The sequence below is a fragment of the Trachemys scripta genome, chromosome 8, assembly GCF_013100865.1.
Source record: "Trachemys scripta elegans isolate TJP31775 chromosome 8, CAS_Tse_1.0, whole genome shotgun sequence".
Taxonomy (NCBI): domain Eukaryota; kingdom Metazoa; phylum Chordata; order Testudines; family Emydidae; genus Trachemys; species Trachemys scripta.
In genome coordinates this window covers 75,531,406-75,547,289 of record NC_048305.1, presented here as the reverse complement: position 1 = coordinate 75,547,289, position 15,884 = coordinate 75,531,406, and the positions used below count along the sequence as shown (strand labels likewise).

At 40.1% G+C, this 15,884-nt stretch overlaps 2 protein-coding genes and 1 non-coding gene across 5 annotated transcripts in view; 2 read left to right on the top strand and 1 right to left on the bottom strand.

Annotated features, from left to right (window-relative positions):
- Positions 1 to 87: 87 nt before the first annotated feature.
- RPL5 (ribosomal protein L5) lies at positions 88 to 9,038 on the top strand. Of its 2 annotated transcripts, XM_034780298.1 has the most exons (8): positions 88 to 244; positions 1,380 to 1,449; positions 1,540 to 1,655; positions 3,015 to 3,149; positions 3,600 to 3,802; positions 4,898 to 5,075; positions 8,125 to 8,213; positions 8,877 to 9,038. In XM_034780298.1, the coding sequence occupies exons 1-8, from the start codon at positions 242 to 244 to the stop codon at positions 8,974 to 8,976; spliced, it is 894 nt and encodes a 297-aa protein (XP_034636189.1). In that variant the 5' UTR covers positions 88 to 241; the 3' UTR covers positions 8,977 to 9,038. The 2 variants fall into 2 exon arrangements, with proteins under 2 accessions (XP_034636189.1, XP_034636188.1); XM_034780297.1 differs by lacking the exon at positions 88 to 244 and having other exon boundaries at positions 1,347 to 1,449.
- On the top strand, positions 4,564 to 4,659 carry LOC117882316. The gene has a single exon (XR_004646975.1). It is a non-coding gene; the product is annotated as a small nucleolar RNA SNORD21 (small nucleolar RNA).
- A 3,172-nt stretch (positions 9,039 to 12,210) lies between the features above and the next one.
- The window catches only part of DIPK1A (divergent protein kinase domain 1A), a 56,558-nt gene continuing 52,884 nt past the window's right edge, over positions 12,211 to 15,884 (bottom strand). For both annotated transcript variants that reach the window (XM_034780296.1, XM_034780295.1), the window contains one exon: positions 12,211 to 15,195. In XM_034780296.1, the coding sequence (XP_034636187.1) occupies positions 14,383 to 15,195 (813 nt within the window). In that variant the 3' untranslated portion in view covers positions 12,211 to 14,382. The remainder of the gene's footprint in view (positions 15,196 to 15,884) is intronic.

Here is a 15,884-nt window from a genome sequence, read left to right as displayed (position 1 = left end):
CTCTGCACTCACGGCTCCGGCGTGCGATCTCTCTGCCTCCCAGGAGGGGGCACCAACTTCCGTTCGCGCCCCTGGTGTGCAGGGCGGCTCTCTCTCGCGGCGACGGCTCCCTCCGCCTCGTCGGCCAGGCTAGGTGCTGCGGCTGCGCACTGGGCACGGCCTTTTCCCCCAGTGCTACGGGCTGTGGACGTTGCGCTGAGCGGCCCCCGGCCTAAGCCGAGACGGGACAGAATCTGGCGCAATGGTCAGTACCGCGCCCCAGGGGCCCAGCAGGGGTAGGGGGGATACGGGCCGGTGCCCCCCGCCCGCTGCAGCCTCCAGCGCGGCCCCCGCCGGCCCGATGGACTCTGATTGGGGAGGCGCCCGGGCCCGGCTGCAGCAGCTTCCAGCGTGGCCTAATGGCCGCCCCCGCCGCCTGGGCCCGCTGCTGCCGGGACAGGGCCGGCGGCTCCCCGGGGACACTAGCCGCTGGCACGGGCCTTGCACAGCGCCTCAGCTGCCGGCTCCTCAGGCCCGTGCCAGCCCTCCTCAGAGCCGCGCCGGGCTGTAGGGAGCGGCGGGCTGGGTGTCTCCGCCATGTCTCCGAGTGCGGCCGGCGCTGGGCCCTGTCAGCGAGGCTCCGCATGGCAACTCTTGAGCCGCGCATGCATGGCCCCGGCCTGGCTCATGTATGGACAGGGCTGTGCTCGGCGCTGTCTAGCTGCGAGTGAGACGTGGGGGGGCAGGACACGAGGGTTCTGGGAGGAAGCACTTGCTTTTTCGGTCTCCCTGGGTTGTTGTGAAAATGCTCCATGTCCCCTCTAGCAACTGGCTGTTGGCTTCAAATTTGGCAGCGACAGTTTGATACCAATATTCTCTTCCCTCGACCTTCCCCTCGCTGCCACAGGTGGGCTTTGATGCGAATGTGCCAACTTAGTGTGGTCAGTGATAAGTAGTGGAGACTGGTTGGAAGTTTTCTTATGTTGACATTAAAGCTGGTAATTGTCCTTTTGACACTATTACCTTGCTCAAGAAAATAATTGATTACATAGTAATAAGTGATTAAATTCGTTTATTTGGATAACATAGTTTTAAGAAGCATCTAATTAATGAATATGTATTATACATCTAATGAGCCTCTGCAGTATTTCTCTACTTCACATAAATCCACATGAAATGAGACAATAAGATGTGCCTTAAGTTAGAATTTGAAGGTTCCTTTCCTCTCTTCCCTTGGAATAACTTCTGGTTTATAATGTGTTTAGGCTGAGAAAACACTGTATCTCCTATCTTTTCAACCCCTCCTCCCACAAACCCTTTTTAATTCACAATAGCCATCAGTAGACTTCTTGGTGCTGTGGTAATTGTGTCCAGTGGTAATTATGTTTTCTTTGTTCAAGGGGTTTGTGAAAGTTGTCAAGAATAAGGCCTACTTCAAGAGGTACCAAGTGAAATTCAGGAGAAGGAGAGGTACAGTTAATTTTTCCGTAGCTCAAAGTAAACTATACTGATGTATGTCCTTGCTGTTTGTTTCTCATGTCCATACTATTGTCTTTTCAGAGGGAAAGACTGATTATTATGCCCGTAAGCGTTTGGTGATTCAAGATAAAAACAAGTATAACACCCCTAAATATAGGATGATAGTACGCATTACCAACAGAGATATTATCTGCCAGGTAAGGATTTCTTTGCTTGGCTACTTGGCTATACCAAAGCACTGCCTTTTTTACCTTTATACTAAGGAGGGGAAAAAGCAACTCGGCGTTTTAAGGTCTGGTCTAACTACAGTTTTTGTTGTGGTATAGCAATGTCTATTAGGAGTGTGATTTTGATCATTATAGATAAAGCATTGCAGTTATATCATGGATGTAGGTATAAATGTGCTTATTCCCAGATGGGGAATAAGCGCTCATGGTACAAATACAGTTGAACTGATATAATTGCATCAGAGGCAGTTCAAACCCTCACTGCTGAAGCAGAAATGAAGCAGTTTTCTTAATCTTGAGTGCTAGTTTTCAGTTCAGAATGATGCACACTGTGAGCTATCTCCATCTTCCTTCTGCATAAAGAAGCAAGACTGACCATGAGGTCTTGTCAGCTAGATCCTGCTCCTGCACTGTTGTGGGGTCTCCTCTCACCCCCAAACGTTCTGTTGGCTCCAGAAGCAAATGTGCTTTTAACAGCTTGTCCATAAAATCCTGAATCATAGGATTTAGTTGGGGATTGGCCCTGCTTTGAGCAGGGGGTTGGACTAAATGGTTTCCTGAGGTCCCTTCCAACTCTAATATTCTGTGATTCTATAACACCTTTTGAATTGTGTGAATAGACTTTTCTTATCTGTGCAAATAGAACACTTTAAGCTTGGAAACTTCATATAGGTTGTTTTTATAGTCCTTAATGAGGACTATATCACAGTCCAAGTTTGAAGGAAACAGGACAACAGATAACTGCAATAAAAATGTAGAATATGTACAAATGCTGCACATGCCCCTTAGTCCTCTTCAAGTTTTTAAAAAACATTTTCCTTCCTCTTGCTGTCTGCAAGTACCACACAAATAGGGGAAATATCTGAATGCAGATGAATGGTGAAGTTAACTAGCTGTAATTTCTGTTAAATACACAAAGGTGAAACTAAGAAAATAACTGTTGTTATCTTAACCATTATAATGGTAGGTGTTTTTTTTTGGGGGGGGGGGGAGGTTCAGATAGAAGTGACTTTTTCTATTTGTCAGTTTAGCTCTGATGCAATAGAAAAAGCAGTATTGAGGCTGCATTATCACAGAGTTGTACTTCAACTCTTTACATTTTTTATACTTTTTACATTTTGAGGTTTACTTTTAAACCTTTCATCATCATGTCTTAAATGAGGAAAGATGAATAATTTAAATCTAAATTTGTGTTTTCCAAACCTGCATGTGGAGGTCTTGCAGTACTCCTATTGACTTTAGTAGGATTTCTACATGCAGACGGGAGGCAGGTTTGAGCCAACAATATTATAACCGGTGTGAGAATACTAACGTTTATTTTGTTGTCAGATTGCATATGCCAGGATCGAAGGTGATATGATAGTCTGTGCTGCGTACTCTCATGAGCTGCCAAAGTATGGTGTGAAAGTTGGTTTGACCAATTATGCTGCCGCCTATTGTACGGGCCTGCTGCTGGCCCGCAGGGTATGTACCCACTAAACTTGTATCTAAATGTCAAAGGGCTTGTTTCAGTAGATGGGCAGAAAATAAAGGAGTCTATCTTGCAAAACAGAGGGTTCCACTTGTATATGACTGACTTGGAATTGTGTTCTAACTATTTAGTTTAAAAAACCCTGAATTTGTAGATTGATTTGATTAGCCCACCCATGTTTATTAGACAGCCACGTTGGGCAAAGTATGCACAGATTTATTTAGTGGTTCCTGTTAAAACCTTCTGAAGGTAAAATTAGTATGTACTGTTACTGAGAAAGCATTAATGTAGAATACCTGGGTACGACTACAAATACAGAATCAAGTTTTATGACGATTGTCTTGCAACATAAAAACACTTCATTTTGGTACTTAAATCAACTAACCTAAATGTGGAGAGAATCTGGAGGAAGACATACTTACACTGTACTGTTCCTGTTACAGCTTTTGAACAAATTTGGCCTTGATAAGATTTATGAAGGCCAAGTTGAAGTGACTGGTGATGAATATAATGTGGAAAGTGTGGATGGACAGCCTGGTGCTTTTACATGCTACCTGGATGCAGGTCTTGCCAGAACTACCACCGGAAACAAAGTCTTCGGTGCGCTAAAGGGCGCAGTGGATGGTGGCCTGTCCATCCCTCATAGGTAACTTAATCTCAGATAAATTGGACAAAAGGGAATTTTGAAAACTGAGACTTCACATCTTTATATGCATTGTAGTGATATTTTAACTTCACCTTAGGTTAGTTGAATTCAGTGTGTCGTGACCCTGTTAATGTGGTAATTAGGTTTAATCCAAGTTGTATTTACTTGTTTTCAGTAGATGTTATTGACATTCCTCCCAAGGACTCTTGAAGTTAAGGGAGTAAGATTAATGCTTATTTCCATAAAGGTTACTAAAATACAGCAATATAATCACCTTTCACCTTGAATATCTAGTGACTGCAGTTAAGCAGAGTAAACACTTCTTACTGTTCATATTGCCATAGAAACAGTTTGTAGTAACATGTAATTCTTTTTAATTCTCTGTCTTAACTCCTATTGTCTGACTTTCTATTTTGAGAAATTATGTACACCACGTTCAAAATGATCATTGGCCTTAGGCCCTCTATACAACTATTAGTGGAAACTTGGGCCAGAATCTAAAATTCATCTACAGTGGTGGCACGGGTTTCTGTGTAGAAGTCCTGGCAACCCTTGCTTTAAGCTAGGATCAGTGAACGATCATGACTCAGGGTTGTCGCCTGCATTGCCTAATTTTGATGTTTGTTGATTGCTTCTATGAATGCAGTTGTGAAAAATAGCCCCCAAACAGTAGCTGGGATAACTGAAAAGAAAGGGGGAAAGTTCAGTGTTGCTTTTTTTTTTTTAGGCTGTCAACCTTCTGTCGGTTCTTTAACTTGGCTGCTATATGATGATACCCCAGTGACTGAGCAGTCTGTAGTTGGTCCTCGGTCTGTGTATGATGTATGTCATTGTTTCAAGACGGGACTGATGGCAGCTAAGGATGTCAATTTGCAAGTTGATTTCTTAACTTTGCTTATAGAAAGCATAATCTGTCAGCTGATTTAAAATTATGTTTCTTTGGTCACATTTTCCAGCTACCTATAGGGGAGCTATGGTGTATCAGTCACTTGAGACTTGTAGACTGCAGTCTCTGAATCTTAAAGAACTTCTTAAACCAACTTTGATTAGGTGATGTAAAATTCTAACCACTAACCTATAACTCGTGTTTCATAGTACCAAACGTTTCCCTGGTTATGACTCGGAAAGCAAAGAGTTTAATGCAGAGGTTCATCGCACACACATCATGGGTCAGAATGTTGCAGGTTACATGCGTTACCTGATGGAGGAGGATGAAGATGCCTACAAAAAACAGTTCTCCCAGTATATAAAGAACAATGTAACACCTGACATGGTAAGACACTATCTGTCTGTAAATGAATTGCATATTAGTAGTGGCGCTAAAAGATAATTTGTCTTGTTTAAAATTGATGCTAGGAATGCAGATACTTTGCAAAATAGTAATGTGGGCCATGTAGATGGCATATTATCAGACCAGAGGGGGGGTACTCCCAATGACAGGCCTCTGCAAACCTAGTGCTATGATTCTTAAAAGTTGGACACATTCCCTGAACCCAGAACAGCTGGTAATGAAGGAAAAATATATGACCTCTCTTGTCATACTACATGCTACACGAAAAAGATGATAAAGGTGTGACCTGCTATCAAAAAGCTTAACAGCTTGTTAAATGTCGTTTGATAAATATCAGACCAACGAGCTATCTACCTCTTTCCATGACACTGTTCTACCAGATTAATTTGTTGCCTTTCCTCCTCCTAACTCTTCCATACCAATGGTTTCTTGCCTGTCCTATTATGTTATTTTCCTTGCTTCCCTGTCATTCCTGATTCTCTGAGAATGTTCTGTTTGTCACCTGAAAAAGCCGATTTAAATAGCAGTACAATGTGAGAACACTATATACAGCCCCTTGTTAGTTTTTAGGTATTATTATGTTGGTATCTTGTAAACCATTTTGCTAGTATGTCTTAACATCTTGTCTTAAAATAACTTGAACTAAATTTTAGTATACTAAACATTTAAGAAATTCCGTGAAAATTACAGTGAAACTTTGGCATTTACAATCTTAACTTCTTTATTCTCTGAAGTAATTTATGCAGTTTATATTGACATGAAGTCTGTACTCCAGTCTTATGCTTACAGCAAGAACTCTTCCTTAGTGCCCATACACTAGATTTGCTAAAGAGCTGTAAGCTTTCAGAATCCTTTCAGGGCCGACCTACATACACATTTTTACCAAAATAACTTTAGCTATGTCTACACTACAGACCTTACAGCGGCACAGCTGGACCACTGCAGCTGTGCTGCTGTAAGGTCTCCTGTATGGCTGCTCTATGCCGGCAGGAGAGAGCTCGCCTGCTGGCATAATTAAACCACCCCCAACAAGGGCGGTAGCTGTGCCAGTCGGAGACACTGTCCTGCCGCGACAGCACTGTCCATACCGGCACTAATCTGCATTAAAGAATACTAATGGTATGCTTCCATGTGTGCAGTTGCCAGGAATATACTGCAGTCATGAAGGGAGGGGAAGTGTCCCTGAGATGTGGTTTAGATGCATTCCATGTTTAAAGAGAACCGCTATATTAGACAAGAAAACTTATGCTGAAGCAGTCAGAATTGTTCCTTAGTAGTGACCTAGTCCTAGTGCATAGAGCACTGTATTGGAAGTTGCGGACCTGGGTTCTATTCCTGGCTGTATCACAGGTATGCTGTATGATCTTGGGCAAATCACTACTGTTCTGTGCCTCAGTTAGCCCATCTGTAAAACAGGGATAAAGATGTTGACCTCCTTTCTAAAGCACTGAAATCTGCAGCTGAAAAGTGCTATTTAAGAACTAGGAATTTTTATTTCCAAATTTGCTAAGATGGAGGTTCTCTGTTTAGAGGTGGGTTTTAGTGCAGCTATTCTTGTATATTTCCTTTACCTCCCACAACTAAGTGATTTCTGATGGGATGACCTAACACCCAATTGATAAATTCATCAGTTACATGGCTTAAGAATTAGTGACTCAGACTCTGCCATTCTCTCACCCCTGCATTAACAATAAAATTTCTATCTTTATTGAGCCACAGCTGTACAAAACACTACCACTATTGTGAAAAATTGCATGGTTTTTTTAGTTCCGATTTAGTTCATTCACACCTGGCCATTGTTGTTGATCACTGACTTGAACCAAAACCTAACTAAATGTTCCCTCAAGACATGTATAGTTTTTGGAGAAACTGGCATGACTTGAGTTTTCCTCCTTTGCCTGTGGCATGCTAAACATTCCAGTTTCATTTAGAGAACTTCCTGAGCTAGTTCTTAATTTAGGTTGAGGAAGGAGACATTTTGCAAAAGCGATGCACATAACATGGATAGACTTCAGAGAAAGGATGTTCTAGTGGTTAGGATGCTTGTCCTGGGTTTCATGAAACTGGTGCAAATCTCTGTTCCCCTGTAGACTTCTTGTGACCTTGGCCAACTAACTTAGTCTCTCTGTGCCTCTGTTCGCTGCCTGCCATGGATATTGTGAGGTGCTCATACTATGCTATAGTAACGTGTGGGACCATCTAAGCACCATAGATAGACCAATGAGACTCTCCCCTGTAAAGAAAAAGTTTCTTTGATTTCCAAAGCCAACCATGCTCTTAGCTGAAGGATGACTTTTTTTGGTGGTAAAGTCCTATCTCCTGAGCACAAGAGTGCACTGCTGGTTGATGGGTGGCATTTGATATCAACAGTATTTTTAGAACTTCAGATAGGTTTTGCAGCAGAAATTTTCTGGTATGAAATCTGTAGTGCATGTCTGTGTGCACAATTCCTGTGGGAGTTGCAGGCTTATTGCCTTTCTAAGGTGCTCCTTTGAACTGCATCTGAGGCTTTGTCTACATTGACACTTCTGTTGCTTAAACTTTTGTCGCTCAGAGATGTGAAAAAACACTCTCCTGAACGACCAGTTTTAGCAATGAAAAGTGCTGGTGTGGACAGCACTTCATCAGTGGGAGCCACGCTCCCAGTGACTAAGCTACCACTCCTTGTTGGAGGTGGTTTTATTGTGTCAGCAGGAGAATGCTCTCCTGGCGACAGAGCAGTCACACAGCGCACCTTGCAACACAAGCTGTTGTAAGGTGCGCAGTGTAGACAGCCTTGCTCTGTCTTAAGTTACTTCTAAGTTACTCTTTCTGGGAGGAAGACTTAGCACCTTAGGTGGCTGTGTTCTGTTCCCAGTCTGGTTTAGACCTCTCTGTAGGACTGTTAAAGATGTTGAGAGAACACATTTGACCTCAGTATTCTTTCTCTACTCACTGGTATGTTCTTGGCAGTGGGATGACTCCCAACTTGAATGTTAGAACTTCATTCAATGCATACATGACTTTAATTACTACATTGTATTTCTTGCAGATGGAGGAAATGTATAAAAAAGCCCATGCTGGTATACGGGAGAATCCAGTCCATGAAAAGAAACTCAAGAGAGAAGTCAAAAAGAAGAGGTAAAATTTTTCCTCCTTTGAGTTAGATATGCCTGTTACAAAGCAAACTTCTGGAGCTGCAGCATTTATGTTAATTAATTCCTCCAGTCCCTGTTTAGTGTTGAAACTAATTGGATGTTTCAGAAATGATCTAGGACAGGGGTTCTCAAACTTCATTGCACTGTGACCACCTCTGACAACAAAGTTATTACATGAACCCAGTGGGAGGGCTGGAACCTGAGCCCTGCCACCCTAGGTCTGGGGAGAGGTGGCCACAGCCCAAGCCCAACTGCCCTGGGTGGAGTTCGGACTTCAGCTTCAGCCCTGGGTCCCAGCAAGTCTAATGCTGGCCCTGGCGACCCTATTGGGGATCATATTTGAGGTCCATCTAGGCTAGTTGCCTGTTTGACAGTGCTGCCACCACACATCTTAGAATTATTTCCCTTAGTAGTAAACTGGATACTACAGTGAAAAACATGGTGCACTTTCATAATGTGACCAACTAATCCATTGCCTTGACCACTGAAAGAAAGAGTGCTATACAAAGTAATCTCTGAAACACTATTTCCGAAGCATAATAATATAAATGTCACACTCATTCCTTATGGTCATGTAACTCCTGGTGTTCTGGTATTTAGATTTACTATTGCTGCCTTGTGTATTTATACCATGTTTGCATTGCAGATGGAACCGTCCCAAGTTATCCCTTGCCCAGAAGAAAGATCGTGTTGCTCAGAAGAAGGCTAGCTTCCTCAGGGCCCAGGAGCGTACAGCTGATAGCTAAGATATCTTCCACAATTTTCTATGAAGACTTTGAAAAGTACAATAAATTTATTGAACCAGCAACTGTGTAGCATTGGCTTATTGACATTTGATCTAAAGATGCTTTATCTAAATGAAAGTCCCAACAATCTATCTGAAAAAGAGGCTTACAAAATATTCTACAGCGTTAGAATCATGATGATTGTCTTCAAGGTAACTTAGTATGTTTAAGGATCCAACTTACTGTATTTCACAGACCACTGGATAATGTTATAAACTTTCATTTTGTCACCTATTGACTTTCTCACCCTGTGAATTTTTGGCACTGGCTCTATTTCTCAGTTAACTACCTTTGTCTGTAGTTCTACTGGAATTTTAGCTTTATGCATTGGAAAGTAAGATGAGATTTTAAATACACTTTGCTGACAAGTCATAGGCATTGGTGAATCTCGATAATAGCCAAAAGAAAATTAGTGTTAATTAAATGGGTTTATGTATGCATGTGATTATCCATTCCTCCTAACTAAGAATGTGTACTTAATAGTGACAGTCAGTGTCTCCTGTAAACTGCACACATGTGGCTGCACAAGTCAGAAACTGTGCCTCTGTGGCCCCAGCAAGACTGTGGTCTGGTCCTTTAAGAACCTGCTGTACTCTGTTCAGTGCTGCGCGACACTCCTCCATGGCATGAAAGCCTTCCTCCTCCTCTTGAGGCCACGCCTGGCTGGGAGGAGGTGGTGGGACAGCTCCTTTAGCAACAGCTCTGCAGTATCCACCCAGTTCGGGGAGGCTCTGGAGTTAGTCTGAAGAGGCCAAAGCGTCTCACCCCTGCCCAGCAGTTGATTTCCGGAGATGTGGCAGTTGCTTCTGGCAGAGGGAGTTTGAAACCACTAGCCTGGGGGAGTTGCCGTTTGATGCACACAGACCCCTTTCAGAGACTCCAAGCTGGCACGTCCCACCCTCAATTTTGTCCTTAGGCAAGGGTAAACTTGCTCAAGGACAAAAATGTGTTGAGTGGATTTGGTAACCCACTCAGTACCAAGAAAATGTAAAAGAATATTGGTGGCAATGCTAGTGTATGAGCTTCCTTGCAGAGTTCTTTCAGTTAATTAGCAAGAAAGTAATGCCATTATTGCTGTGCAATGAGAAGATTCATTGAATAATTCTTTTAAAAATTATCTACATGAAACCTAGATAATTGAAACAGTGAGGTACCTTGAGTCATGAATTATCCTACCAATGTTGATTTTAATCTCTAATATTTTTTGGAATATCCAATTTCATTTGGAGCAATTGCTACTGAAGGGAGGATGTTGAACACACACAAAAACAGTACTGCCAATCATACTTTCTTACTACAGGGTAATTCCATGTTTTAAAACCTTGCTTAAATTAATCTGTTCCTGCCTTAACTTTTATAATTCCAATAGTAGTATGACAACTATTGAACAGGATTGTCTTCCAATGAAAATTAAGCAGTAATGAGCTCATTAAGGAAGAAACCAATTGTCAGGTGAACTTACTGCAAAGGAAAAAAAATATCAAGTTTTACAGGCTCTGTTGGGTGTGTGGGGAGAAGTAATGGTACTGGTGTAGTCTGTTTGTTTAAAAACTACTAAATTGACTATAAATTATGTAATCTAATTCTCCTGTTTCAAAACTTGCAAGGTTACCCGGAGACTTCTCTTTACACACATGTGAGGACTGCTCTTGTACCTTGCTAAAGGAAAGGTGTGGCTAGTTAAATTACAGTTCTAATATTAAGGCCACCTACTGTGGGAAGGGGGTGTAAAATGTCATGATTTATGTATTAGCACTGCTGTAGTTTTTGTAAACCCACTCAAAATAAGAACCTCCCTCTAACTCTACTCTTGAAACAAAGTTTCATTACCACTAGGTGCCACCATTCCCTCCACTAGCAGTCTAGGGTTTTATAGTGAATGTGTACATCACACAAGAGAAGCTGTAGCACCTCAGCACTCTTCCCTCTAGGGAAAAAATATTAATGGTTTGCCCTGTAACTACTTCTCTTAATGGAAATTTATCCCAAAAGTCTCAATCTGATACACAAGTACTGTACTCTGCAGAAGCTGGATCTAAATTTGTCAGCAGCTTTAGTGATAATAAATGTGACTATCACTAATACAGCATCTGGTATTTATTAAGTTCATTGACATTGTCCCCATATTTTTGATTTTAGTATCAGATTTTTGTATTAGCTACACAGTCCAGAGATGCTACACTGGTTTACATGCAAGCTGGATTTTGTTACACAGTCATGAGTTGGAACTTTTTAAACAAAAGCTCTGGAGCATGATTCTACAACTGAGGAACACATTAGGTCCTGCTGGCAGGCAACTAAATTCCACTGGCTACCCCAACTCCAGGGCAGAGATTAAAAAGCATCCAGCAATGCTTTCTATTCAGGGGCGGCTCTAGCTTTTTTTGCCACTCCAAGCCCAGCAGGCAGGCTGAATCCGCAGGACCGGCGGACCTCCGGCAGGCATGTTGCCGAAGGCTGCCTGACTGCCACCCTCGCAGGGACTGGCAGGGAGCCCTCCGTGGCTTGCCACCCCAAGCACCCGCCTGGAGCCACCCATGTTTCTACTCTCACTAGTTATAAATTTACACTATTTCCAGTGAAAGACTAAGTGGAAGAAAGGTGCCCAGGGTTGTCAACTAATCTGCCAGTAGTCTGTTTCAGACAGCATTTTTTTCAAAAATGAAAAGTGAATTTGTAATCGTACTTAAAAGCACATGCTAATTTTAGGCACATTAGTCCCACTGATTGCGTTTGCTTAACTACCTTGAAGAGATTCCATAACCTAATGCTTCAGATGCTTTGGGTAATATTTAGTTGGCACAATAGGAATTTATACTTGATCTTACAAATGATCAATAGATTTACTACAGTGCTTGCATTTTCAAAACATTTTGAGTTAAGGGCTCAAGTCCCTTGAAACACTTAAAATAATTCCATTGAATTAGTCATCCCTTGATTACATTACTATTAAGAATAAAAACACCCATTCGACACTTTTTCTGCCACTGACAATGGACAAACACGATATGATTTATGTATTCAGTCTAAATGTTTCACTAGGGTTGAGTTAAGTGACTTGCTCCTTTTCTATAATTTAAATTAAGAATGAAATTGAAGCTGGATATCTGAAGTTACTTTAACATAAACCTTCCATTTAAGAAAAAGTCAAACACGCAGTGTTAATTTATAAAAAATTCTGCTGTAAAAGAGGGAAAGGATTCCTTTGATTTATTGTAAACAAAACTCTAAATGAAAGCTCCTGAAGGTGTTGCAATAGCAATAAAAATGTACAATAAACTGCATTGTTGACAAGTTTCCAGTTATCCAAAAAACATTTAAAATATTCACACTATTTTGTTCAATAGTTTCAATGCCTAATAGCCATCATAGTATTCACATTCAGATTTATATGGTAAGAAAATGATATACTTAATGTTTGGTTTCTTTACTAGTTGCAGATATATTAGCACCTCTTCTTGGAGGGCAGATCAGTCAACTTTAAGGAGACAGCAGAATGGTAGACACTGTGCAAGAGTCAAACAACTGAATATTTACAAAAAAGCAAAACCACACCTAAAACAAGAGAATTAATACTTCCCACATAGATAATTTTACCTTCTCCAAGTATGTTTGTTATATGCCTTCATGAACAAGAATTTTGTTGAATCCAGGTACTAATAATCATTTAAGAAACAAGTTGAACACAAAAGGCCTGCAAAGCAGTAAAAAGAATTAACACTTTAAATAGTACTTTTTAAATAAAAGGTTTTTTCCTCATCTCCCTTGAACAAAAGGTAGAAGTGAATTAAGTGCTTACGAAGGGTTAGTAATGGGTGAATACCAAGTATAGTGTTCACAAGTGCTTTAGACACACACAGAGTTCTGCAAAGTCTCATTTGTGACTTGAGCCACTCTTGAGCAGTCAAGAACAGTGTGGAATGTGGGCAAATGGGAGTTAAGATGAGATCACAAGTTATTTCCCTCATGATCCAAGTCTAGTATTCACTCATTGCTTCAGAGCTGCAGAGAATAAACCTAGCATCCTGCAAAAATTTAAACAAGAACATGCCAAGGAGAATATTTCCAGTAATAAACTAATTATTAATTTAGTGCTGAGGGTAAAGATGGACCCAAAGAGAAACAAAAAACTACATAAATGAACACTTCCAAAATTTAGGGAAATCCAGATCAGGATCTAGAGTCTGTCCTGTGGCTTAGGCCTAGCTATAATTTAGACATTTGTTAAAGTAAACCAGGAGAAAGTAAATGCAAGACTGATCTTGCCACACCGCCTTAGCTACAAAATCAAACGTTTAGACTACATCAGTGTTAGAAATGTAGTTTGTTAGATACTTACTTCACTTAAGTCAAACTAAGGACTCTAAACATTTACTATGAGGATCTCCATTATAAAGGCTACCACACTGCAGCTACCAAAACTATTAAAGTTCTTTAACTCCTCACCCTTTTAGAATCACCTAATCCACAAAATCCCTGGCTTAAAAACTGGCTATTGCTTAACTTTCCTTATATCTTTCAAGACTCAGGCTTTGTAGTTTCTCTGTTTCCCCACTGTGTAACAGTATATTGTTGCTCTAGTATATGCAACTTTTAAAATTTATAATACATATTTTAAATTCTTAGCTCCCAACATGGCATGTTGTACCAGGACCTTTAATTAAGAACTTTCAGCTAATGTGGTAACATTCAAGATATATGTAAGTATGAGGTAAAAAGGTGAATGCAAACAAAATCTAACTAAAAATCTCTCATACTAAAATACCCAGTTTTCTGGAATAAATTGTAATTGTCACATTGAGTTTAGCAATTTAAAAATTTCCCATTGTGCAAATTTTGCCATGCTAAGTTATTAGTAAACTTCATTTTCAAAATGTTCAGTTCATTCAAAAGAGTCTCTTGGACTCAAGCACATTATTTCTAATAGCGGTGGGTCTTTTGGCAAGCATTTGTAACACTACTTGGAAAAAAATAATTCTCAGTGGATATTTACAAATGAATGATGCTAGTCACAGCATTAAAAAAAAAATTAAATTAGTCAATATGGTAGCACAGTGAATATTGACAGCCAGAGACCCCAGTTTAGGGTCTTCTGCCAAAGTGCAAGGGGAGGGCAAGCACATGGTTTATTTCCATGATGGAGCATTCTAACCACAAGGCTCTTGTAACTTCTGCCAGACAATTCATTAAGTGGCACACTCTCTCTCTGAGAAGCACTATAGTAGCAGTGTTTGCTGGAGTAAGAGTTAGGAAAGTTAATGAATTCTGAGCTAAGAAGAAATATTTTAAAAATGCCAAAGATGCATTTGATAAAAAGTGGTAAATCTCCTATAGTGGCAACAATGTTTTCTTCTGTGGTTAAAGGTACTAAGAATCATTTGTATGGGATATTTTCTTCCACAATAAAGTTTTTAAGTTGTTTAGTATTAAAGAATGCTCCATTTCCATCTGGTTTGCTGTGACTTTAAGGGCAATACAAGAATACAGTTGTTTCTCTAACTCTTCGCGTATTTCTGACGGAGCACCGCGAAGCAGATAGTCTTTTAGTAACTGGCATACTTTTGCCAAGTTGGGCTGAATTATTTCTGTGGTACATTTCATTTTACTTTGGTCGCATAGAGTTCTACAGTCTGTACCATAAACACAGTCCAAGTCAGACTCACAGTGACGATCTTTAAGTAATTCCTTCAAATTAATTTCTGGTACAATTTTTCTCATGTCCACCATTTTCAAGTCATATTTATCATTATAACCCAAGTTTTTGGCACTGGTATCACACATAAGAAAATTCCCATAAGGTCCATGGAAAATGTCTTCCACAAATTCTAAAAGCCCTATAGCTATTTTTGCCTTTCTAGGCCATGATGGAGTAAACCACTGGTCCATGCTTCTTCTGAAACTAGAGGGAATGAAAAGTTCTAAGATCCATGGAAGGCTTATTCCATAGAGAGAGGTATATTCAACTCTTTCCATCACATAGAGATCTCCACAAAACCCCATCAATTTTGGGGTGTGTTCTTTATCCTGGAGGATCACCATAAGCAGAAATTCATTTAGCTGCAGAAGAGCCCACGCTGACTTTGCTTCTGGTAAGGAAACTCGACCATCTTTGTTTCCATCAGCAACTGACAGGATGAGATTAACCAGTTCAGAAAGATTTCCCTGTTCACCCAACTTTCGCTAGAAAAAACAAATATATATATTTAATTCCATATACATTTTTCTTCTAAAAACTATTAAACTGGTTACCTGTCCTGTGTTTTTATATTCAATGAAGTATTTTACCCATTCTACTCAGCTGCATGTGGAACCTACAGCAGCGTCTATGGTCATACTCTGTTTTTTCGGGTTTCAGTAATGATACATACGCAGTGCTTTTTAGGACTGTACTGAGTGTTCCTTTCATGTGTATGGTGCACTGAAAGTATGTGTTTTCTTCTTTTTCAAAGTCCTAAAAATTTGCACTTTGTCCTTAGTAAGAGAGTCTTTAATAAATTATGTTAGGTATCCTGTAATTAGAGCTGTTGATTAATCGCAGTTAACTCACACAATTAACAAAAATAATTCAATGCGATTAAAAAAATTAATCGCAATTAATCGCACTGTTAAATAATACTGACCAATTGAAATTTATTAAATATTTTTGGATGTTTTTCTACATTTTCAAATATATTGATTTCTATTACAACACAGAATACAAAGTATACAGTGCTTACTTTATATTATTATTTTTGATTACAAATATTTGCACTGTAAAAATGATAAAATAAATCGTATTTTTCAGTTCACCTCATACAAGTACTGTAGTGCAATCTCTTTATCGTGAAAGTGTAACTTACAAATATAGATTTTTTTTTGTTACATAACTG

Excerpts from the sequence above, each read along its gene's own strand:
- RPL5 (XM_034780297.1), top strand. The coding sequence starts at position 1,362 with ATGTTTTCTTTGTTCAAGGGGTTTGTGAAAGTTGTCAAGAATAAGGCC. Across the intron at positions 1,450-1,539 it reads GAAATTCAGGAGAAGGAGAG|AGGGAAAGACTGATTATTAT; the intron begins GTACAGTTAATT and ends TTGTCTTTTCAG. Across the intron at positions 1,656-3,014 it reads ACAGAGATATTATCTGCCAG|ATTGCATATGCCAGGATCGA; the intron begins GTAAGGATTTCT and ends TTTTGTTGTCAG.